The sequence below is a fragment of the Pan troglodytes genome, chromosome 12 (genome assembly GCF_028858775.2).
Source record: "Pan troglodytes isolate AG18354 chromosome 12, NHGRI_mPanTro3-v2.0_pri, whole genome shotgun sequence".
NCBI lineage: Eukaryota > Metazoa > Chordata > Mammalia > Primates > Hominidae > Pan > Pan troglodytes.
In genome coordinates this window covers 93,833,624-93,846,283 of record NC_072410.2, presented here as the reverse complement: position 1 = coordinate 93,846,283, position 12,660 = coordinate 93,833,624, and the positions used below count along the sequence as shown (strand labels likewise).

Sequence of the window (12,660 nt, the reverse complement as noted above, 5' to 3'; positions counted from 1 at the left end):
GGGGAGCGAGTGTGCAGGAACAGAGATGATATTTTGACTTGGCTGGTTTATTTTTTTTTAATTTTTTTTTTCTGGAACAGAGTCTTGCTTTGTCGCCCAGGCTGGAGTGCAGTGGTGCGATTTTGGCTCACTGCAACCTCCGGGTTCAAGTGATTCTCCTGCCTCAGTCTCCTGAGTTGCTGGGATTACAGACAACCACCACTAGGCCCAGCTAATCTTTTTTTTTTTTTTTTTTTTTGAGACCGAGTCTTGCTCTGTTGCCCAGTCTAGAGTGCAGTGGTGCGATCTCGGCTCACTGCAACCTCCACCTCCCAGGTTCAAGCGATTCTCCTGCCTCAGCCTCCCCAGTAGCTGGGACTACAGGCATGTGCCACCACGCCTGGCTAATTTTTGTATTTTTAGTAGAGATGGGGTTTCACCATGTTGGCCAGGCTGGTCTTGAACTTCTGACCTCAAGTGATCCTCCCGTTCTCGGCCTCCCAAAGTGTGTGGGATTACAGGCGTGAGCCACTGCGCCTGGCCTGACTTGGCTGTTTTGATGCAGTGGTTTTGTTGAGGCCAGAATGAAAGTTAAAATGCTAGTCTTTTTTTTTTTTTTTTATTCCTCATCATTGATATTTACAAAGATAACCCTGAGCTCTTGGCCCAACCCAGTGCTTCTTGCCCTGTGCCTTTGCCTGAGGCATGGCTGCTGGGTGAGATGGGGTGGGGCACAGGGCGCTGAAGATGTCTGTTGGGCACCTAAAGCATTCAGAGGGGAGCTGGAAGTGTGGCGGTCTGTCTTAGACTATGTTAGCTGTGTCAAAACAGCTATGCCCCACATCACCAGCCGAAAAGGAAGGGGAAACAGTGGCAGGTACTTGCCTGGCATCTTATATAAGTGATGTTATTGAATCACCCCATTTCACAGAAGTGTAATGGGGTTCAGAGAGACAGTGGCTTGCTCGAGGTCACATAGCTTCTACCCACGGCCAGGACCTGCCATGCTTCCTCCTGATCTGGCACTGCTTTTATTTCCCTTCCTTCCCACGCTGCCTCTGAATTCTAAACAGGTAACTTGGATTGGCCCTTTCTGGAATGGCACAGACACTCAGAAGTGGCTGCTTGCTCAGTCTACCAGTGGTGGGGTTGGGGACAGATCTGATCTCTCTCCTCGCCATCCCAGGCCTTCCCAGGGCAGAAGGCCCCGTTGCTGGGGTCTGAATCCGCCTTCCACTCCCTGTTCTTCTGGGACTAACTGATTTCCCATCCCCATCCCTGTACAGACTCTCTGGATCCAGGGGGAGGCCCCCAAGGAGTTCCCCTGCACAGCACCATCCCCCGAGCCACCTCTCAGAGGCTGCTGAGGGTGCCCAGGCTGATGCCTCCCATCCAGAGCATCCCTACCACCCCTGAGGCCAGCGGAGTCAAAGAGAAGGGCCTGGACCTACCGGGGAGCATTCCGGGTCCTCACGAGTTGAGACCTGGTGCTCAGGAGGTAAGGTGGTTCGACTGCTGTGAGTCTGGTCCTCAGCTTCTTGCCCTCCCTTCCTCCTGCCTTTCTTTCTAGCCTCCACCAACCCCTGACTCCATGCCCTGAGCATCCCTGGAGGTGTCTTGAGGTCTGCAGTGAGGATAGGGACAGCACTGGGAGAGGCTCAAGGTGCTCATTTCACCACCTCCCCCAGCATCCCAAACCTCCATAGCTGGCCTGGGGGCTCTGGGTGGCTGCACCAGAGGCTGCATGACCTTTGTCCTAGAACTGGTGGTCCCCTGGGCCTTCTCTGGTCTAAATGTTCCAGAATTCCTCCTGCTTTCTGGCCCTCTCCATTTTAAGCAAGAGTGTGGCAAAGAATGCTGGGCTAGGACTCAGATTTGGGCCTTGGTTTCCGTTTGCCCCTCACTGGCTGTGTGACCTTGTGCAAGTCACACCCCTCTTTGGGCCCCAGTTTGCACATCTATGAAAATAGAGGTTTGGCCCAGATGTGTTTGAAGGTCCTTCCAGCTCTGATGTTCTAGGATTTTTCTGAAATGAGAACAGAAAAACGAATAATAATAGTCACAAAAGGGCTTGCCAGTCTCCTCACCAGGAGTGGTAAGGAAGCAGTCAGGCTTTTGGGGGTCCCAGGGTGGTGTGGCTGAAAAGAGACAGCAGGTCCCACACTGTGTGAGGTGCCTGGGAGGTGAGCATTCACCATGGGATGTTTCCATAGGCCAGACCCCTGTCCCGCCTCTGCTCCCAGGCGCAGATCTCCCGGCAATACCTGCACTGCAATGATGAGAAGATGCAGAAGTCCCTGGGCGCCATCGTGATCCCACCCATCCCAAAGGCCAGGACGGTTGCAGCGACCCCCTCCCGTGTGCCTGGCTCCCTTCCCAGCCCATTACCTCCAGGCCAGGGAGTCCTCACAGGCCTGAGGGCCCCACGCATGCGGTAAGAGCTCTAAGTCAAACCTTCCTTGCTGACTTCTCTCCCTCTGTCCCCCTGAGATCCACTGGGGCTCCTTGTGGCTGACCCTCCATGCTGTGGCAGAGTTCTTGGGACACCAGGCAGGGAAAGGGCCGGGGGCTCCACCCATGAGCCACAGACCTAGGGAGGTCCCAGCATGGTTGCCGGGGCTTCTCTGCCTCTTGGCTGACGGCAGGCTGGGTCAATGGCATCACGAACAATGTCTCCAGCCTCTGTCTTCTCCCAGTGCCTTAGTGGATGAGGTTGCCGGAGTAATGAATAAAACACTAATTATTTTATCTCATATCTATAATTTTGAGATGGAGTCTCACTCTGTCGCCCAGGCTGGAGTGCAGTGGTGTGAACTCAACTCACTGCAACCTCCGCCTCCTGGGTTCAAGCGATTCTCCTGAGTAGCTGGGATTACAGGCACCCACCACCATGCCCTGCTAACTTTTGTATTTTTAGTAGAGACGGGTTTCAGCATGTTGGCCAGGCTGGTCTTGAAACTCCTGACCTCAGGTGATCTGCCCTCCTTGGCCTCCCAAAGTGCTGGGATTACAGGTGTGAGCCACCGTGCCTGGCTATGAATAAAACACTATTTTAAAGCATGATTTAGTTCATGGCAGCTCTTTGTAATTATTTTCTTAATTGATGGATACTAAAAATACAACCAGTATCATGTGTATGGGGGACAGTCCACAAACTTTTGGGCTTGAAAAGGGGTCTTCATATCCCACAAACAAGCGGGGAAGAGGATCTTTGTGTTGGCATAAATCGGGTTATGGCTTGTAAGTAAGACAGACAGTGCTCTAGATGGCCAGCAACATCCCCATGGTCAGTCCAGAGTGATGTCAGAGCACGTGTGTGTGAGAGTGAGTGTGTCTGAGTGTCTTTGTGTGTGCACACATGTATGAGTGCCTGCATGTATGTGTGAGTGTATGTGTATGAGTGTGTATGTGTGCATGTATATGTGAGTGCATGCATGTATGTGAGTACGAGTGTGTGTGTGTCTGAGTATGTGTATATGTGTGAGTGCATGCATGTGTGTGTGTACGTGTCTGAGTGTGTGTGTGCATGAGTGCAAGAGTATGTGTCTGAGTGTGTCTGAGTGCATGTGTGGAGTATGTGTGTGCATGTGTGTATGAGTGCATCTGTGTGGAGTTGTGTGTGCATGTGTGTGGAGTGTGTACGTGTGTGAGTGCATGTGTGTGCATGTGTGTGAGTGCATGTGTGTGAGTGCATGTGTGTGCATGTGTACGTGTGTGAGTGCATATGTGTGTGAGTGCATGTGTGTGCGTGTGTACGTGTGTGAGTGCATGTGTGTATGTGTGTGAGTGCATGTGTGCGCATGTGTGTGAGTGCATTGTGTGAGTGCATGTGTGTGCATGTGTATGTGTGTGAGTGCATGTGTGTGCATGTGTATGGGTGCGTGTGCATGTGTATGTGTGTGAGTGCATGTTGTGTGTGAGTGCATGTGTAAGGACATGTGTGTGCAGTGGGTGTGTGCATGTGTGTGGGGTATGTGTGCATGTGTGAATATGTGTGTGAGACCATGTGTGTGAGTGCATGTGTGTGGAGTGTGTGTGCATATGTATGTGTGTGCGTGTGTGTGTGGGGTGTGTATGTGTGCATGTGTGTGAGACCATGTGTGTGCGTGTGTGGAGTGTATGTGTGAGAACGTGCATGTGTGTGTGTGGGTGCATGTATGTGGAGTGTGTGTGTGCGTGTGTGTGTGAGAGCATGCATGTGCGTGAGTGCATGTATGTGAGCATGTGTGACAGCATGCATGTGCATGTGTGTGAGTGCATGTGTTTGTGTGTAACTACATGTGTGAAGCCATGTGTGGAGTGTGTGTTCATGTGTGTGGAGTGTGTGTGCATGTGTGTATGTGTGTGAGGGCATGCATGTGTGGAGTGTGTGCATGTGTGAGTGCATGTGTGTGCATGTGTGTGAGTGCATATGTGTGTGTATGTGTGCATGTGTGGAGTGTCTGTGTGTGCATGTGTGTGTATGAGTGCATGTGTGTTCATGTGTATGTGAGTGCATGTGTGTGCATATGTGTCAGTGCATGTTGTGAGTGCATGTGTATGTGTGTGAGTGCATGTGTGTAAGTGCATGTGTGTGGAGTGTGTGTGGGGTATGTGTGCATGTGTGTATTTGTGTGTGAGACCGTGTGAGTGCATGTGTGTGTGGTGTGTGCATATGTGTGTGTGCATGTGTGTGTGGGGTGTGTATGTGTGCATGTGTGTGTGAGACCGTATGTATGTGAGTGCATGTGTGGAGTGTGTGTGCATGTGTATGTGTGAGCACGTGTGTGTGGTGCATGTGTGGAGTGCATATGTGTGTGCATGTGTGTGAGAGCATGCATGTGCGTGAGTACATGTGTGAGCATGTGTGACTGCATGTGTGTGCATGTGTGTGTGAGTGCATGTGTTTGTATGTGTGTGTGACTGTGTGTGAAGCCATATGTGGAGTGTGTGTGCATGTGTGTGGAGTGTATATGTGTGCATGTATGTGTGAGTGCATGTGTGTGTGAGTGCATGTGTGTGGAGTATGTGTGCATGTGTGTGTATGTGTGTATGTGTGAGTGCATACGTGTGAGTGCATGTGTGTGCATGTGTATGTGTGAGTGCGTGTGTGAGTGCATGTGTGTTCATGTGTATCTGTGTGTGAGTGCATGTGTGTGCATGTGTATCTGTGTGTGAGTGCATGTGTATGTGTGAGTGCATGTGTGTGGAGTGTGTGTGCATGTGCTCAGGGCCTATGGGCCTGGCTCCTTCAGTAGAGTCACAGTCCAGTTCCTGCTGTGACTGCTTCCCTCCCGTTTCTTGGGGCCTGATGACTTGGATTCTTCCATTTTTCTTACACTTCCTCATTCCCTCCATCTCCCTGGTGCCTTCCCTCTGTGCACACACATGTTCATGTCTTTCTCCGACCCTGTGGGTTATAGAGACCCGTCCATGTACCTGCTCCTGGATTCCAGTTCTCTATTCAGTTTTCACTGTCAGCCTCCTCAGACAGCAGCTTGCTCCACTGACCTCCGCCTCCTCACCATTGCACACGTCCTCCCCTTTCCCATTCAGACGCTGGCCTCTTCCTCCCCTCGGAGCAGCCTTATCTGTGCCTCTCATGACTCACTGGCCCCAGACCTGTGGCCTTTCCTCTTATCTCCTTACTCTTGACCTTTTTGCATCATTTGAACCATGGATGGCCCTTGAATTTTTCTTCTTTTTCTGCATCCTGACTTTATACCTGCTTCTCGACCTTCCAGGCAGCTTCCTGTGTGCTCTCTTCCATTTCTAAGTTCTGCCATTCCCAAAATTGTTCCAGGACTGTTTGCCCGCATCTCCTGTTTTCTCCTGGGGCCCTTATGTGTGCCCAAGTCTTCCAGATGGTGGAATGTGGGTGAGTTCACATCTCCCGCTCTAGCCCTGGAACCATCCACAGGTCAGGCTCCGGGTTTCCATCTTTCTGTTGGGCATCTCCAGTTTCTCCTGGCTGATGTGATCCAGCACCAGAGGGAGAGACAGGGAGGCTGTGCCACCATCATGGCAACAAGGACCACCTCGTGTTTCCCCAAACCACCCCCTCCCAAGACCTCCTCATTGCTGTCAAGGTGCAGACCTTCTCCTTGGCCTTCAAGTCTCAGTGTCATCTTTGACCCTTGCTCCTAGTGCCTCCTGCTCCAACACATTTCCATAGCCCCCAAGTCTTTCTTAACAGCCATGAAAGCTCCACCCCTTTCTTGCCCCTGCCTTTTCCTCTTGGTTTGCACTTCCGCTTCCTTCTTGACCTTGCCTAATAGTGCCTAGCCAGTATCCTTGCAGCCCTGTGCGCTCCATCCCCATCTTTCATTTTCCTGCTTCCCCCGCCACCTTGCACACCTCTTGCATGCCCTTTGCCTGTATTGACATTCCTGATTGAATGAATGGAGGGTCCTTTGTGTCAAGGACCCAGGCGCATAATGCTGAGTCTCCTTGGCCTGACATTCAGGGTCCATCCAGCCCACGACCCCACAGTTCCTCCCCGCTGTCCCCCAGTGCTTGCTCTGCGGGGCCTTCTTACCCCTCCAGACCCTGAGGACCTATTACCATTTCACTCATCCATCCATCCATTTACGAGGGGACATGGTGCTTCCCCTCATCCATCTCTGCAACCCCAACAGCCTCTCACCCCTTTCCCCACCCATTCATTTCATCTCCACTGTTCCATGTCTACCTACTCTCCCTTTAAAGGGCGGCAAGGAGGGGAAGTGGCCTTCTCTGCATTGTCCACAGGCATCCAGCCCAGGGACTGCCTCAGCCCCTCCCTTCCATTAAACAAAATAAGCAAATCTTGATTATTTAAATTTATTTTGTTTATTTATTTTGTTTTGTTTTTTATTTTTTTTTATTATTATTTTTTGAGATGGAGTCTCACTCTGTCGCCCAGGCTGGAGTGCAGTGGCACGATCTTGGCTCACTGCAACCTCTGCCTCCTGGGTTCAAGCAATTCTTCTGTCGCAGCCTCCTGAGTAGCTGAGACTACAGGAGCATGCCACCATGCCTGGCTAAATTTTGTAATTTTAGTAGAGATGCAGTTTCATCACATTGGTTAGGCTGGTCTTGAACTCCTGACCTTAGGTAATCTGCCCACCTTGGCTTCCCAAAGTGCTGGGATTACAGGCATGAGCCACTGCACCCAGCCAATTAAAAAAAAATATATTTTTTTGAGATGGAGTCTTGCTCTGTTACCCAGGCTGGAGTGCAGTGGCGCGATCTCTGCTTATTGTAACCTCTGCCTCCCTGGTTCTAGTGATTCTTCTGCCTCAGCCTCCCAAGTAGCTAGGATTACAGACGTATACCACCAGACCCGGCTAATTTTTGTATTTTTAGTAGAGCTGGGGTTTCACCATGTTGCCCAGGCTTGTCCTGAACTCCTGATCTCAGGTGATCTGCCCACCTCGGCCTCCCAAAGTGCTGGGATTACAGGTATAAGCCACCGCACCTGGCCAGCCTATTTTATTTAAACCTCATTCTGTTCTTTAACTTGGAGCACCACAGGGCAGGGGCCATATGTCAAAAACCTCTGTGGCTTCTGTGGGGCCAGGATTGGTACCTGGCATGGATTAGTTCCATAATAAATATCTGTCCTTTCCTGTTTGGTTTGTGACATGGATTTCCCTTTGTTGACAATGTGGGGCTCTCTAGCCAATGGAGGGGATGGAGGCTCTATTACCATTTCAGTCATCCATCTGTCCGTTTACTCACCTAAAAGCTGTTAAGCACCTACTATGTGCCAGGTGCATAGGTCACAATCTGTGTGCTCCAGCCAGGAAGTCATCAAGGTGAAGTTCAGAGAGGTGGGTGCGTAGGTGAAGGCTGCCTGTCATGTTGGTGACCCAGGAGAAAGAGATCTGAATCATGCCAGGCAGCAGAGTGAGGGCACACTTGCGAGATGGAGATGGAGGTGGAAGAGGGAGAGACGGAAGGAGGAGTGAGCCCCTGCATCCTTGCGTGACAGCCTGTGGGGTGGGGGTGAAGGGCCCGTGTGCCAACTGAGAAGTGGGAGCTCCATCCTCCTGTGAGGAGGTGCCACCAAAGGCTTTCGGGTGTGAAAGTGGCATCTTCTGTGACTTAGAAAGGCCACGTTGGCAACCTCAGAGTGGCATGGACCGTGTAGATGGAGGTGGGGCTGCTGCAGGAATCTGGGGAGAAGGCAAAGGGTGCCTGAGCAGGGCAGAGGCAGGGAGTCTGTGGGCTGAGGATGCAGAGGTGGGGGCGGGGTGGGATGAATGGCAGGGCTAAGCCACGGGCTAGATGTGGGCTGAAGATGGGGGAGCTGAGACCATGCTGGGGTTCCTGGCTTCAGCCACTGGACAGATACTGGCACCCTTCTTGGAGACAGGGCATAGGAGAAGAGGCAGGTGCTGGGGACAGTGCTGAGGCCACTCTTGGACATGCTTAGACGTTTGGGTTGGAGCAGGGAGGGGCTCTTGCTGGAAACAGGGCTTTGCTGCTCCTGCTCCACCCACCTCCTTGGGGCCTGCAGAGGAGCCTGAGCCGTGGTGGGTTTTCTGTGAGGTTCGCACAGGGTGGGGTGGGGCTGCCACGTGCAGGAAGGCAGGGGCCCTGATCGGCATGGCCTGTCTTGGCCTCAGTCCTTTCTGCTGTGGGGTCGCTAGAGAAGGGGAGGGCAAGAGGCTTCCCCAGGGTCCACAGCTTAAGAGAAGCTGAGCCAAGTCCTCTGAGGCCAAATCCCTTGCTCAGAGCAGGTGTGTGTGTGTGTGTGTGTGTTGCGGGGGGGCAGAGGTGGGGAGGCTGCAGCTCAGGGCCCCAGGGGCAAAGCCGAGGCATAAGCATTGGGGTTTTTGGCATCCTGTGCTCACCTCAGGCAGCCTGGGACCTCCATGAGCTCATAGAAGCCAAGGGCAACTGTGTGGACTTTGATGCTCCACTTCCCCTCCCCACCCGCCTCCAATCCTGTTAGTGCCGTTGGGCAGTGGTTAAGCAGTGGTGGGTTACAATGGCAAAGGCCTCCCCAGGTCAGGGGTGCCCTGGGGCATTTGCTTACTATCTCCAGCCCACACAATCCCTCCCTGTGGGTCCAGACCCAAGAGGCTGGGCCTGGCCCTGGGATCAATGGTGAATCCCGGCTGATCTATGCCCAGGTTGAAGCTCCGCTCCTCCTGTGGACTCCCCTGACCTCCACAGTCCCCAAGGAGCAGGGTTCCCCTGCATCCAGGCAGGCACTGAGCGGGGCTGTCCTACCGCCCCTCCTGCAGCCCGGCCTGGACTGTGATCCTCTGAGGCCAGAGTGTGGGATATTGTGTTCCTGACCTGTTGCTGTGGCTTGTTACTCTGTCAGCCCCCCATTGGGTCCTGATGTCCACCAAGAAGGGAAAGCCATGTGGGACGCTGCAGGGCTGGTCTCCATGGGAACCTGAGCTCCCGGAGGGCGGGGAGTGTCATGTCTTATTGATGCTCCATTCCCAGTGTCTAGAATAGTGCTTGACACGTAGTAGGTCTTCAGTAAATATCTGTTGAATAAGTAAATGGTGCTTCCAACTTAAGAAATTACAATTAAAACCAGTGCCAGGGATGCCATTGTCTTCCCTTCCTGTGGGTAATTGGGATTGAGCTTCTGGTACAAAACAGTGGTGACTTCCTGCCACAGCAAAGGGGATCAACTCCATCCCCCAGGCCCTGGGATGGGGATTACAATCACGAGTGGGACTATTTAGGGGTCACTGAGCTCTCACGGGGTTGGGGCAGCTTGGAGAACTTGAGCTCGGTGCTGTCTAAGCTGGGAGGCAGTTTACTACTGCAGCTGCTCTCAGCTCCACAGGCCCAAGCAGCGCAGCGGGAGGGTGGTGGCTTCCTTTAAGCCAGCAGTTTCTGTGTGGGTGTCAGCCTCCTGGGGAATGGGCGAGCTGCACTGCCAGGAAATGGGGCTGAACCTGGCCTGGTGGTCAGCCTGCCCTTGTGTTTGCAGAGGGAGCTGTATCTCCTGCAGCTTGAATCCTGGGCCAAGAGCCTCTGCAGGGATAACAGTGCCGTCCCCTCTGTCCCCCATCTCGGCCATTGCCCCATCCTGGAGCCACCCTGGGCTCCCCCAGCAGTGTCTCTGGCTGGCCGTCCCTCATGATGCTTTTCTCTCCCCCGTTCTTTTAAGATTGGCTCGGGGGAGTGGGCCTCGGGAGAAGACCCCTGCATCTCTGGGTACGTATCTTCCATGCACACCTCCCTTTGTTATTTGACTCTCTACATTCCTGGGCTGGGTCATGGAAACAGAATTAGGGCCAGAGGAGATCTGAGAGCTCTTGTGTCTGGGTCCTTCATTTCACAGCAGGAAGCTGAAGTCACCGGAGGTCTAACCGGAGGGTGGCAGCGGGCCCGGGTGAGGTGTGGAGGAGAAGTGACATTTATTGACACCTGCTCTGGTAGGTCAGGTGTGATGACATACACCAGCTTGTGCAGCTTGCCACGGCCTCGATAAGAGAGACAATTCTGGCCGTGTGTGACAGACGAGCTGGCACACGAAGGCTCTGTGAGCAGAATGTCCTCCCTGGTCGCTGAGCCCCGTCAGGCTTGCAGTCAAGTTTCCACGGCTCCAAAGCTGGGGTCTTGACACATCAAGCAGCTGCCCCTTGCGGTGTGTTAAGCAAGTAGAGAGAGTATTCCTCACCTAGAGAATGAGAGGGTAAACCAGAGCCCACAAGCCTCAGCCAGCTGGCCCCAGGAGCTTTAGCTGTCAGGATATAGGGCCAGCACAGGACTGAGGCGAGGAGAGGGGACAGGACAGGGTAGGAGGCCTTTAAAGAGGGAGGAGGGATCCTTCCTGGATTGAACTCTATGGGGAGGTGGGACGGGTGGATGGAAGCTGAGCCTCTGCTGCAGGGTTGGGGAGCAGAACACCCCGAACCCAGGCCACGGTGGGGAGGAGTTGGAGGCAGCCACTCTACTGCCCGGCAGGAGAGGCGGCCTCCCCAGGACCAGCTTCCTGGCAGGTCACTCTGCTAATCAGCTCAGTTGGTGGGGCAGTTGGCGAAGGGGGGTGGCTGTTGCCCAAGAGGCCCTGGGATCAAGACACAAAGCTGGACCTGGCACAGAAACCTCTGCGGCAGCTGCTTCTCCCCTGCTCCCGGGCCAGGCTGCAGCAGGGTGAGCTCAGGCAGTCTGTGGCGAAATGCGCCGGCACCCTGAGTGACCTTAAGAGCTAACCCGGAGGACGCTGGTGTGGGGGTTGGGCCAGGAGACCCCAGTCAGTAACCACTTCCTCCCCTGGCTCTCCAGCTTGCTGCTTGAGAACCAGGTCACCAGGGACCTGTGGCAGGGGCAGGCTGCTCAGACAAGGCTTTCCAGGGCATCCCTTTGGGGTGCAGGTGAAGAAGTGACATACAAAATAATTAAGTCCTTAAAGGGCTCTCTGCCCTCCAGCTGGCAACTGGGCTGACACTGCCCTCTGTGTGCAACATGCCTAGCACATGGTAGGGGCTCACAGGGTCTTGTCTGAAGCTGGGGGCTTCCTCACATCTGTGGCGTTCCTGCAGTCGTTGCCCTGGCCAGGTGGTGCCTACCACATGTGCCCTCTGCCCTGCCTCTTACCTCCGGGCAGATGAGGCTTCAAAGCCCCTCTTCCCCCTTGGCCCTTGATCCTTCTCCCTGCACCAAGCAGAGGAATCCTTTGCAGAAGACATGGCCTGGGCAGAGGACCTGGGTGACCTGGGAGCTCTGCATGGGCCCCAGAGGTAAGATGCCTTTTCCAGCCTCAGGCAGCCTCAGCTGGTGGCCCCATCTCAGCAGACCCCAGACTTGCAGGTTCACCCAAGGACAGTGAGCTCCAAACCCTGTGGGTGGCAGAAAATGAATGAACCTGTTTGAGCCCTGCCTTCATAATGAGAAATGTACCTTTAAAATCCGCTGATGGGGAAAATATGAATGACAAAGCAATACTGTGGATTTGATGCCATCAAGTAGAAGTGAATGGGTATTTTATCCATCCCAAGAGCATTCGAAGGTTACTGGCTGTATTAGTCAGGGTTCTCCAGAGGGACAGAACTAGTAGGATATATGTCTGTATATAAAGGAGTTTATTAGGGAGAATTGGCTCACACGATTACAAGGTGAAGTCCCACAGGAGGCCATCTGCAGGCTGGGGAAGAGAGAGGCTGGTAGTGGCTCAGTCCAAGTTCGAAAGCCTCAAACCAGGGACGCCAACAGTGCAGCCTTCAGTCTGTGACCAAAAGTCTGAGAGCCCCTGGCAAGCCACTGGTGCAAGTCTCAGAGTCCAAAGGCCAAAGAACCTGCAGTCTGATGTTCAAGGGCAGGAGGAGTAGAAGGAAGCGTCCAGCAGGGGAGAAAGCAGGCAGCCAGAAGACCCGGCAAGCAAGGTGATCCCACCTTCTTCCACCTGCTTAGTTCTAGCTGCGATGGCAGCTAGCAGCTGATTGGATGGTGCCCACCCACACTGAGGATGGGTCCTCCTCTCCCAGTCCACTGACTCAAAGGTCGATCTCCTCTGGCAACGCCTTCACAGACACACCCAGAAACAATACTTGACCAGCTATGTAAGCATCCAATCCAGATGGCACCTAACATTAACCATCACACTGGCTGTCAGCTTTTCCGTCTGTGAAATGAGACTGGACTAGTGTTAGATCTCTGGTCCTGGCAACTCTGCCCTTTCCTGCTGCGTCATGCTTTCAGGCAAGCCCATGGTCATATGAAAGGATTGGTGGGCCCATTTTG

The 12,660-nt window shown here is 53.4% G+C and overlaps 1 protein-coding gene across 8 annotated transcripts in view; it reads left to right on the top strand.

The window, feature by feature from the left end:
* TOGARAM2 (TOG array regulator of axonemal microtubules 2) overlaps window positions 1-12,660 on the top strand; it is a 70,813-nt gene that overhangs the window by 19,970 nt on the left and 38,183 nt on the right. For all 8 annotated transcript variants that reach the window (XR_010149168.1, XM_001161801.6, XM_001161841.6 and 5 more), the window contains exons 5-7: window positions 1,266-1,477; window positions 2,223-2,413; window positions 10,085-10,131. Coding sequence is in view for 7 of the 8 variants with exons in the window: in XM_001161801.6 (XP_001161801.3) it covers window positions 1,266-1,477; window positions 2,223-2,413; window positions 10,085-10,131 (450 nt within the window). In the remaining variant the exon portion in view is untranslated. The remainder of the gene's footprint in view (window positions 1-1,265; window positions 1,478-2,222; window positions 2,414-10,084; window positions 10,132-12,660) is intronic.